This window comes from Dasypus novemcinctus, chromosome 19 (assembly GCF_030445035.2).
Source record: "Dasypus novemcinctus isolate mDasNov1 chromosome 19, mDasNov1.1.hap2, whole genome shotgun sequence".
Taxonomy (NCBI): domain Eukaryota; kingdom Metazoa; phylum Chordata; class Mammalia; order Cingulata; family Dasypodidae; genus Dasypus; species Dasypus novemcinctus.
Window position 1 is genome coordinate 74025056 of NC_080691.1, and position 12323 is coordinate 74037378.

The window sequence follows — 12323 nt, forward strand, 5'->3', positions numbered from 1 at the left end:
GGCTAATTTTTCAGCTGGTACATTGAGTCAAACTAGTGTTACATGTAGTGGAGTGTATTGGTGAGCATATTTGCCAGAAGCACATGAGAAGGTTAGTAAATTAAAAGAATGATGAATCGTTTATTTATTTTACCCAATTTTAATTTTCTTAAGGTTTTGATGGAAAATATTTGCACAATTTGAAATACTTTTTAAAAAGAAAATATTCCCCTTAACACAGTTGTTCAAATTTCCCAACTTCAATTTTCAAAGTGATATTTATTCAAATTTTATAAATGGATGCAATGTATAGGAATTGTTTTCTTTAGTGTGATTGTGCATTCAGGATCTGTGTAATAGCTATAATAAAGTCTCTAGGAGAATACTTGAAGATTTAGAGGAACAAGAAGTAATGAACAAAATTATTCTAATATTTAACAGACAGATTAGATGAAGATTCGAGAAACAAACAAAACTGGTAATTGTAGACCCCAGAAAAATTTGAAATTGTGATATATCCTACCACAGGAATGGTCATTCTAAGGCCTCGTACCAGTACTACTAACTCAGGAGTCCCTGGACCAGCTGTACTTATGATGAATACATGAGATATGTAGAGTTGAGGGAAGGAGACCTTACTGAGCCTGAGTTCTATATGAAACCTATTCAGTTTTGCAGAATTCTGATTGTTTCTTCAAAGTTCCTTGCCATTTTAATGAAAAATAGACCTGTAAATTGAATTTAGACAGAAAGTAATTCACACATTAAATGATTGTATTTGTCAAATGCATTCTATATTCTTAAGTGATTTTATAAATGAGAGAAAATGAGCTCATCTATAGAAAGGAATAATCTAATCATACTCAGTTTTAAAAAAAAATTATATACATGATTATTGCTTACCTTACAATAAATCTGTAAATTTACTTAAAACTGGTGGGAAAGATTTATTTAGTTACAAATGCTTGAGTGAAAGCATAATCAACAGCAAGAAACCATAATTACAAGTTTATTAGGAAATTTTCAGATGTATATCAAACCCCATGTCATTTTCTTTTGCAATGGGGTGTTATTTAGTCAGAATATATTTGTTTCTGTAAGTGTATCTGAAAAGCAGATGCAACTCAGGATTAATAATTATTTTTTTGGAGCCTTAAACATGTTTTGAGTTTTAAATACACAGTCTCTGCTTCTTTCTTGCTGTTATTTTGAACATCACACTCAGGACATTGGTAAAAATAGCCATGTGAACCCAAAATTCTCTGATGTTTTAGGAATTACTGACCTTCAAAGATGTGGCTGTACACTTCACCCAGGAAGAGTGGGATCTGTTAGATACATCACAGAGAAAGCTGTTTAGAGAAGTGATGCAGGAAAATATCAATCACCTGTTCTCAGTGGGTAAGACTCTCAAAAGTTTTCTACCATCTATATCTGTCTCTCTCTACCATCTATCTAACCTATTTACCTATATATGTTTCATACATCATTTTCCATTTATTTATTCAAATATCTAGATCAGTTTCTTCATATTGTTGTATAAACTGTATTTCTCTTACATTTTTATATTTTATAATTTTAATATGTATTTTTTATAAAACATACAACTGCTTAAATGAAATTTCTTTCCTTGTTTTATTTAAGAAATTTATTATATTGATACATATTAATAAAGCATAAATTCATCCAAAGTGTGTAGTTGTCCAGAGTAATCACATATTTGTACATTCATCACTTCATGCTTAGAGCAGTTTCATTATTCCAAAATTATAATAATAAACAAGCACAACTCATCCCTTCTTGATCTCTCTGTAACTCTCCTGCTGTATATAGCTGCTATTTTGTTTCCTTCTCTCTAGTACATTTTTACTTATATTTTGTAAATAGTCTTACTTATGCAATATCACCCATATTTATGTTTTACTTTTCATTTATATTTAGTTCACCCAGTAGAACTTAATCTTGACCACAACTTAATGCACTTCTTTTTTTTAAAAGATTTATTTATTTTTACTTATTTCTCTCCCCTTTCTCACCCTGACCCCCACAAGTTGTCTGCTCTCTTTGTCCATTTGCTGTGTGTTCTTCTGTGTCTGCTTATATTCTTGTAGTGGCACCGGGGGTCTGTGTCTCATTTTGTTGCATCATCTTGCTGCATCAGCCCTCCATGTGTGCAGTGTCACTCCTGGGCAAGCTGTACTTTTTTGTGTTTGGCAGCTCTCCTTACAGGGCATACTCTGTACATGGGGCTCCCCTACATGGGGGACACCCTACATGGCATGGCACTTCTTGCACACACCAGCACAGCACATGGGCCAGCTCATCACATGGGTCAGGAGGCCCTAGGTTTGAACTCTGGACCTCCCATGTGGTAGGTGGACGCTCTATCCATTGAGCCAAATGCATTCCCTTAATGCATTTCTTGAATCTCCATTTTGAATACTCATGGCTATGCTGAGAACTTAATGAATACATTTTGTATAGATAAATAATTGAATGTGCTGAAATAAGTATTCTGCTCCAAGGGCTATGCTGAGGCTTCAGAACACAGTAGGAAAAGCCTTGTATATATCCTTTTCTACATAGGATTTAAATCATTCTGGTATATGTTTATTGGATCATTTCTGAACATAATGATTGTGGAAACAGATTTCTCCCCATTTAGAATACAGTAGATTGTGAGTCTCTCTTTGCTGCATGGATAGCAATAATCAGTGGTTCTCGTTGAACTGTGCAAAAGGTCAAGAGTTCCATCTTTCTGTTGAATTACCAGTGATCTGATTTCAAGGTATTTCTGCATTGCTGACCTTCAGTGCTTTCCTCATTCTTTGGTAACCTGCCATGTACATCATGATCATGCTGTGTTACACAATTCAAACTCTAGGTAACATTTTTTTCACACAAACAGGATCTCAAGTCTGCAAACCAGAAGTGCTTTCTCAGTTGGAACAAGAAGTGTGCACAGAAGGAATAGGATTTCCTCAATACCAGAGTCCAGGTGAGCTCTAAGAACCTGTGCAGCAGAAGAGGGGTCTCATGCTATACTGAGTATGTGCTTGAATATACTGACTTCAGGATTCCTTGAGTGAGTTATGATTTCTGAAATGTGGCTGAGAATATTTTGGAAATTTTAGTCACATGTGTTTATTCCATACACTTCTCCAGTGCTATTGAAGTGTCATTGGCATGGGGATAGGGATAGTCATCTGCTAATGCAACACAAGGCTTTGTCTTGGCCCTATTTTTGGAAAATTTCCCATCTATTTTTACTTCCCATAATCTCAGCTTCTTTCTCATATCCCATGCCTGAAATACTTTTCTGATTGTAATGTCCTGTAATGTTTCCTTATGCCTAGAATATCATTAATTTGATATTTTTTCCCAGATAATTGTGAATGTTGGAAACATACTGAAAGGAATACTTGGAATATTACAAAATTTTCCTCCCCCTAATGCTACTCTAACAATTTATTCTCTTTATTACTAGGGAGGAAAGGTGCCTTTAAAACATGGGAAGTAATAGAAATGATATCCAACATACCTATCTGTATGACCGACACTTCAAAATACATGTCATTGGTAAGCTTCATTTGTGTGAACCTTAGTAATCCAAAGATAACCAGGGATGGAATAAATTAGGAATTCAGTAAAGTCATGAAATTATAATTAATTTTGGGATTAACTGCTAATCCAGCAAAAATCTGTGATAGTTGAATTTAGTGAAAAATTAGCCTAAACACAAAACTAACCTGAGTTTATATAAAAAGTTTATTTTGCATAAACAGTTTTACATATATAATCTTGGAAACATAGTGAAGCTCAAAATTGATGGAGATACTTCTGCAATTCCATTGATATAGAGTAAATCTGTATGGAGTAGAATTATGTTTCTATACAACTAACATGGAAAATAGTTTAATAGGAGACTAACACTTTTGGGTAGTCTAGATTTCATGTGAAAAGAAATGAAGTAATTGATGTATATGGACAAATATTTTACAATCTTTAATCTATTTCCCCACTACAGAGATCTCATGCACAAAAGAATTCCTTCAGAAGTTATTATTTGCAAGAAGATTCCTCTCATGCACCCATAGTGACCAAACATGCATTAATTCACATGACAAAGAAACTCTTTTTCAAAAAGTCTGTTCCAAAGGTCTTTAGTGACTATTTTTCTTTTAATCAACATAAGCATACGCACTCTAACTGTAAATTATATGAATGTCAACAAAGTGCTAAAAGCTGTATGCAACCCTCTGACCTGAGACAATACAAGAGAAGTCACATTGGAGAGAAACTCCACAAATGTCATCTATGTGGGAAAGCCTTCAGTAACTCCACTGCCCTTAAACATCATGGGAGAACTCACACTGGAGAGAAACCCCATGAATGTCACCTATGTGGAAAAGCATTCACTCGATATTCTTCTCTTAAACAGCATGAGATAACTCACACTGGAGAGAAACCCTATGAATGTCATTTATGTGGGAAAGCTTTCAGTCGATATTCTAGACTTAAAGTTCATGGGAAAACTCACACTGGAGAGAAACCGTATGAATGCCATCATTGTGGGAAAGCCTTCATTCAATCCTCTGCCCTTAAAAAACATGAGAGAACTCACACTGGAAAGAAACCCTATGAATGCCATTTTTGTGGGAAAGCCTTTGGTCAATCCTCTGCCCTGAAAATACATGAGAGAACTCACACTGGAGAGAAACCCTATGAATGCCATCATTGTGGGAAAGCCTTCATTGAATCCTCTTCCCTTAAGATACATGAGAGAACTCACACTGGGGAGAAACCCTATCAATGCCATCATTGTGGGAAAGCCTTCATTCAATCCTCTGCCCTTAAAAAACATGAGAGAACTCACACTGGAGAGAAACCATATGAATGCCATCTTTGTGAGAAAGCCTTCAGTCACTCCTCTGCCCTTAAAATACATGAGAGAACTCACACTGGGGAGAAACCCTATGAATGTCATTTATGTGGGAAAGCTTTCAGTCGCTATTCTAGACTTAAAGTTCATGGTAGAACTCACTCTGGAGAGAAACCCCATTAATGTCACCTTTGTGGGAAAGCATTCTTTTGATATGCTTACCTTAATGTGAGAGAACTCACATTGGAGAGAAACCCTATTAATGCCATCTTTGTGGGAAAGCCTTCATTCAATCCTCTGACCTTAAAAAACTTGAGAGAACTACACTGGAGAGAAACCCCATCACTACTAGTTCAGCCCTCCAGTAACACAAGAGAATTCATTCTGGACAGAAACCATACTATCTTCTATATGGGAAAATAATAATTTTTCTAATCCTAGACAAAATGAGATTATTCAAAGTCAATAAAATTCCTATGAGAGTGAACAATTTGAGAAAGCCTTCAGTCAGTATTCTGACCTTAAATGAATTGAAATAACTAAGGAAAAACTTTGGATATGAAAGGTAATTGATGTTGAAGTTTTGATGTTGGAGTTTGATTCTAAAGTCTTAACCTGGAGCCCACAGAAGTAAGCACACAGAGGAAAGAGAAGCAAGCCCCAGAAAGAAGGTAACCTTGAACCAAGAAAGAAGCAATGCCCTGGAAGGGAGGAAATCAGGAAGCCTGAACCCTTGCAGCCATTGGCAGCCATCTTGCTCCAACACATGAAAATAGTCTTTGGTGAGGGAAATAACTTACACTTTATGGCCTGGTATCTGTAAGCTTCTACCCCAAATAATTACCCTTTATAAAAAACAATCAATTTATGGTATTTTGCATCAGCACTCCTTTGGCTGACTAATACAGAATTTGGTACTGAGGAGGTAGGGAAGTGCTTTTGCAATCTAGAATGCTGGAATGGTTTTATAAATGGGTAAGGGGTATATTGGGGAGGAATTGTGAGATGCTTAGATGAAAAGACCTCCAGTGCTTTAAAGAGACTGTTGACCACAATCTGGGTGGTAAAGAGACTTTTTATGATGACTTAGAAGTAAATGATGAAGCTATTATTGGAAACTGGAAGAAAGGTGATCCATATTTTAAGTTGCAGAGAACTTAGCAAGATTAGCTCCTCATATTTTATTGAAGGCAGACTTAGAAAATGGTGGGCCTAGGCATTTAGCTGATGAGCTTTCCAAAGGAAACCCAGAGAATGCAGCTTGGCTTCTCCTTGCAGCTTATAGCAAAATACTAGATGAGAGAGATATACTGAGGACTGAACTGTCAGGCACACAGAAAACAGAAACTGATTCTGGTAAATCCAGGCCTCTGGAAATCAAGTTCCCAGATGAAAGTGTCCCACTGGAGGACTTAATTAAACTTGGAACTGGTAATTCAAGATTGAAGCTGCAGTTATCTAGGAAGGACTTGTGGAAAGTCTTACTGTCTGATGGCTTGGACCCTTGCTTCCTGCATGCTAAACCAAGAAGGTTTTGAGAGAGTTGTAAGAAAAAACCACTGTCAGCCTGGAATAAAAAAAGACATGGAATGGAGATATTGAAGGAGAAACAGCCTTAAGAGGAAAACCATGGAACCTGAAATCTGGAATTAAGATTTCACCTTGGGCCAAGAGAGGAACCCCACACATGTGTACAGAGAGAGTGAGTTACCCCAGCAGTTGAAGAGTGTGGATGTTCCCACCTAATGTTCTGGGAGAGTTTTGCAGCCCCAGGGTACAGGGGGTGGAGCACATTCCCCAAGGATTACAGTGATTAAGGTCATCACCCCAGAGTTCTGAGAGTGGCTTACTTGTCCCCCAAAAGTTAGGGAAGGCCAGGTGGTCAACTCATTGCTCTGAGAGGGTTGAGCCTGTTTGCCAAAGGCAAGGGGGAATCTTGTCTTCACATCACTCTACTAGGGGGGTTAAGACTAACCCAAAAATTGCATAAGATGTGGCAATCACCCTGACACTCTTGGAGGGAGAGATATGGAGCTTGGTTAACGTTAGATGCTTGATGAGGGTGGAGCCAAGAAAATGGCCATTGGTCAAGCTGGTGGAAAGGGTGTGTCCCATAAGGCACCAAGGAGAAGAAACCATTATCTTCAGAGTGTCTCTCAGACTGAAATGAAATGGAGGATGCCCTGCAATTTTACTGAACTGTAGAGGACCCATGACTCATGTTTCCCTCCCAGTTTCTCCTTATTTAATGAAAATATTTATCCATTGTCCATTTGTGAAATGGAAACAGATAAATTGTTTTGTAAGTTTCAGAGGTCTATAACAGACAGGAGTTTGCCCCAAGGCAAACTGTATTTCTTTAAATTGATTGTGATAAGATTTAGTACTTGCATTGTTATTGATTTAAGGTTTTTTCAAATATTATAATGTCTTTTTGGAATTCAGAGGGTGGAGTATAGCAGTTTGATATGGTTGTGAATTCCAAAAATAGATACTGGATTTTGTTTGTAATCTGGTCTGTACCTGGGCATGATAAAATTATGACTAGGACTTTGATTTGTCCACATCATTAGGGCATTGAGTCCCTACTCCTTGGTGGATGGGAATTCACAGATAAAAGGCATGGCAAAGGACAGTGTTGAGGGTTTTTGATGTTGGAGTTTTGGTTTTGGAGTTTGATGCTGAAGTCTAAAGCAGGAGTCCTGGGAAAGAAGCACACAGAGGAAAGAGAAGCAAGCCCCGGGAAGAAAGGAACCTTGAACCCAGATAGAAGCAATACCCTGGAAGGGAGGAACTCAGGAAGTCTGAACCCTCACAGCAGTTGGCAGCCATCTTGCTTTTACATGTGAAAATAGACTTCGGTGAGGGAAGTAACTTATTCTTTATGGCTGGTATTTGTAAGCTCCTACCCCAAATTAAATACCGTTTATAAAAACCAACAAATTTCTGGTATTTTACATTAGCATCCTTTTGACTGACTAATACACAAGTCATCTAAGTAGCAAAGCCCTTAATAGGTATTCCACATGAGAAAACTCATAATGTAAATATAATGTAATTGGAGAGTCCTCATCTAACACTCCAATTCATAAGCTGGATGTAAGGGTTTCTATAGCTGTACTCAGTGTAGCATTGCCTTAATTATCATTTAATCCTTTAAATAAAATGAAAGAACTCTGCAAGAGTGAAATTATATGTCTATGAACTCTGCACTATAATTCAGTCAAACCCAAGCCCTGGTGTGCTAATGGAAACACAATTTAAGAAAAAACACAAAATCATAAAATAAGAAGGACAAGACTTTATTAGGAAGATGAAATACTTTGAGGGGTTTCCATTAAATTCATGGTGGAGAATGTCTTCAATGAAAAATGGAAAATCATTTATTCATAGATTGGGGTGGTTGTGTGCATCAGTAATTGTGTTTCTGTGAGGGTGATAGTCTGATGGGTTTCAACAAATGATAGGGTATCTAAGGGCTGATTTTATGGATTTCAGTGATGGAAATGTTACAGGTTTGAGGATGGAGAAAGTGTGAAGTCTGATTTTGGTGTCTTCTAAGGTAAATGAATTTATTTCTCTGGTTGCCTGTCTTGGGTCAATGATTAAATATCTAAAGGGTAGGAACAAATAAGGTCATTTTGTTCCTGGGCTTAGAGGAAACAATAGTTCACCTAAGTGACTAGAATATTTATCAGTTTTTGTGAGAAGGGTGCACACTCCAGTACATTGGGCCAAGCAGAGGTCCAGATCATTTGCTGTCCCTTGCAAATTTCTCAGGAGTATCAGTCAAAATGCACTGCAATAATGTCCTTGTTAATAAATAAATATCTAATAGATTCCCAAGCCAGCATGTCCAAGAAGCAATACCATTATGCTGGTTGACATTTGGAAATCATGTCCTTCACATTAATTATTTAAAAATTAATACCTAGAACTTGCAAATGTGGAAATTTACTTCTAATTTTATACATACATTTAAAAGGCTGCTGATAAATTAGGCTTCATTTTTGAACAAATTTTGGACCACAGAGGGATTCAACTATGGCAGAAGAGGAATACAGGTCTGGGATATTATTGATGGAGGACACAAGGTTGGGAGGAAGTTCTCCAGGGCATGTATATAGGGTATGTAAAAATGTTCAGATAGTCAATGGTTATTTTCATAATGGTTATAGTTACAGATGACAACTGGGGGGAGTGCTGATTTCCTAGCTAGGGGAGCTCTGTCACATTCCGCAAAGAAAAAGCAGCAATTCCCCAGGTGCAAGGGCAAAGACCAGTGAAGGTTGGTCCAATGAATAGCCCTTGATACTGATGACTATGCTTATGAGCCAGTGTGCCTTAAATTTGAACTAGGCTTAGAGCCGCAGGGTACCTAAGAGTTACTTCCTGAAAGCCTCCATATTGCTCAAATGTGGCCACTCTATAAGCCAAACTCAGGATGTAAATGTGTTACCTTACCCCCAGCATGGGACATGACTCCCAGGGATGAGCCTCCGTTGTGCTAAGGGATTACTATCAACCACTAGCTGGTAATGCATCTAGAAAAAGACCTTGAATAAAAGGGGAAATGGTAAAGACAAATGAGTTTATATGGATAAGAGGTTTCAGAAAGAGTCAGGAGGTCATCAGAAGCTTCATGCTTACACACATCTCAGCAGGATCCCAGAGACAGCAAAGTAGTTATAATTCCATGTACTGGTACTCCTGAGGGCTATGGAGACACATAGGTTCTATGATCATGGCAGATGGCTCTGGAGTTCAGTGCCTTGGCAGAGGGCCCTACTTTGAAATTTGTGTTCCTGAATATGATGGGTTGTTCTCAGATGTTATCTTTCCACAAAAACCCCTTCTATCACTTTTACTGAACCTGTAGTTGGCACTGGTGTTGGTGTATACTCAGGATACTTGAATCTCTGAACTGTCTATGTGCCAGCTAAGCCCTGAGCCTCAGAAGTGTTGCAACTCCTACTCTCCAGTTTGGTGGACTTATCCAGCTCAGCTAAAAGGGAGGTAAATATGACCAACCACCACACCAGGGAACCAAGAGAGTCTACAACTCCAAGCAGAATTGCATCCATCAACCATGTGGTATTTAAGTCCTCTCTTGATTTAGAGTTGGAGTGTACATCACCATCCCAAAGTCACAGGATGGAGGAATAAAATATGGATTAGAGTGGGCTTACTGGTATTCCACTATAGAACTTTTGTGACTATGAATGGAAGAAATTGTAGCAATGATTTGAAGCAACTGGCCATGGTAGCTGCTGAGGGCAGGGAGAGGGAAGAAGAGATGTGATGTGGGGCATTTTTGGGACTTGCAGTTGTCCTAAATAATATTGCAGGGACAGATACAGGACTTTATATATCCAGCCATAACTGACTGAATGGATTTGGAGAGAATCTTACAGTGTCAGCCTATAATGCATATGGTGTAACAGTGCTCCTAAATGTATTCACCAAATGCAGTGTATGTGCCAGAATGATGACAGAGTTTGTTAATGTGGGAGGAGTGGGATCAGGTGGGATGTGTTGTATATGGGAACCTCATATTTCTTAAGGTAACTTTTTTGTGATCTCTGTATCTTTTAAAATAAGGCAATTAAATACAAAAAAAAAGTTTTAAATGCCATTATAATTGAGAAGATGAAAATGTGAAAAGAAATTTTTAAAATTTTAAAAATAAAAGGCTGCTGAATGTTTTCCTACTAAAGTTGGAGCCACTATAAGTATTTCTGTTCTCTACCATTTCACCTCATCTTTTATGTAATATTGACAGACAGAATGTTCTACTCTAGAGACCTTTCCAAAAAAGGTCTTTTCTCTCATCACTTCCATTATATATAGGTATAATGCCAGATGGATTCAGCTTGTCTGATCCTTCAGTGAACAAGCACTCAGCCTCAGGGGTCACCAGGATGCCAATGCAGGGTGAATAAGACCTTTAGAAATGCATCTGGATTATTGGTAATGGGTGTCTCACCACCCACTCAAGCAAGTGTGTCACATCCTGGGGGACATGACAAGGATTGTCCTGAATTTACTCCCTTATTAATTTTAAATATGTAAATAAATTTATAAATATGTGAAATAACATTAAGAAAGTTTATAAATTTACCAATATATTTGATGATACCCTATCATTGGGCAATGCCTGGGTAAGTGTTCTGGTTACACATAAGCCAGCATGAGATGAGTTTTCTATGCTCAGGAATACCTAAATTCTCTTGGTACCTCCTTTCCAACAAGGCCGAAGAGCACACACCATTGCCTTTTGAAGGTGTAGTGCTGGCTCACCACAAACAAAATCTTTTGCAAATTATGTAACATCTTTACTCCATTAGAAAGACAGGTGACAATGCAAGGATGTGTGAGCACAGTTGGGGTACTGAGCCTGTCACACCCCAAACACAATGGACAGAATTTGTTGTGATGGAGAGCATATAATTTTAGTCATGTGCAGTGGTGCAGGATCTATTTGTATAGAAACTTCTTAAATTTTAAGCATTAATTATGGATTAACTATCTCCACCCACTCTCCTGGTAAACTGTGTTATGTATTTTACATCTATGACTGATGATAATAATTATTTCTTATCACTTTGTGCACAAATTTTCACTTTTGAATCTACCTTATTTCACTCAATATGATATCTTGGGTGCATACATTTTGCATGTATCAGAACCTCATTCCTTTTTCAATGCTTGACAATATTTCATTGTGTATATAAAACATGTTTTATTATGTATTCCTTGGTTGATGGGCATGAAGTGTTTCTATCTTATAACAATTGTGGATAATGCCACTATGAACATTAGTGTGCAAATATATGTTTGAGCTGCTGCTTTTAATTCTTTTTGGTATATACTTAGTGTTTGGATTGCCAACTCGTATGCTAGGTGGATACTTAGTTTTCTTAGGAACCACCAAAGTGTTTTCTACATTGAATGTACCATTTTTTATTGCCACCAGCAATGAATGAGTGTTCCTATTTCTGCATATCCTTTCCAAAACTTATTTTTTTTTTGTTTTTTAATATCATTTCTAATGAGTGTGAAAGAATATCTTGTTTTGATTTGCATTTCCCTAATGGCTTAATGATGTTGAGCATCTTTTCATGTGCTTTCTATTTCTATGTCTTCATTGGAGAGATATCTTTTCAAGTCTTTTACCCAGTTTCTGAATTGTGGTGCTGGTCTTATTGTTATTGTCTTGAAAAATTTTATTATATATACTGGATATTAAATTGAGACATATCTGTTCACAGGATCCATCTATGGCCCTATATTTGAGTAAGTATGTAATGAACTCTCCATTTCTATTTTCATTATTTGTATCTTCTCTCTTTGTCAGTCTAGCCAGATGTTTGATGATTTTTTTTTCTTTACAAAGAATCATGTTATGGTTTTATGAGTGCTTTACTGTTTTCTTGTTTTCTATTTCATTTATCTCTGTTTT

At 37.2% G+C, this 12323-nt stretch overlaps 1 protein-coding gene across 2 annotated transcripts in view; it reads left to right on the forward strand.

Annotated features, from left to right (window-relative positions):
• LOC101426402 (zinc finger protein 596-like) overlaps nucleotides 1-12323 on the forward strand; it is a 192454-nt gene that overhangs the window by 169971 nt on the left and 10160 nt on the right. Inside the window, exons 5-8 of one of the 2 annotated variants that reach the window (XM_058281945.2) lie at nucleotides 1254-1380; nucleotides 2888-2977; nucleotides 3467-3558; nucleotides 4007-10577. In XM_058281945.2, coding sequence (XP_058137928.1) covers nucleotides 1254-1380; nucleotides 2888-2977; nucleotides 3467-3558; nucleotides 4007-5044 — 1347 coding nt within the window. In that variant the 3' untranslated portion in view covers nucleotides 5045-10577. Of the gene's footprint in view, nucleotides 1-1253; nucleotides 1381-2887; nucleotides 2978-3466; nucleotides 3559-4006; nucleotides 10578-12132; nucleotides 12158-12323 lie in introns of those variants that run through there. The other variant, XM_071209961.1, reaches the window with a different exon arrangement.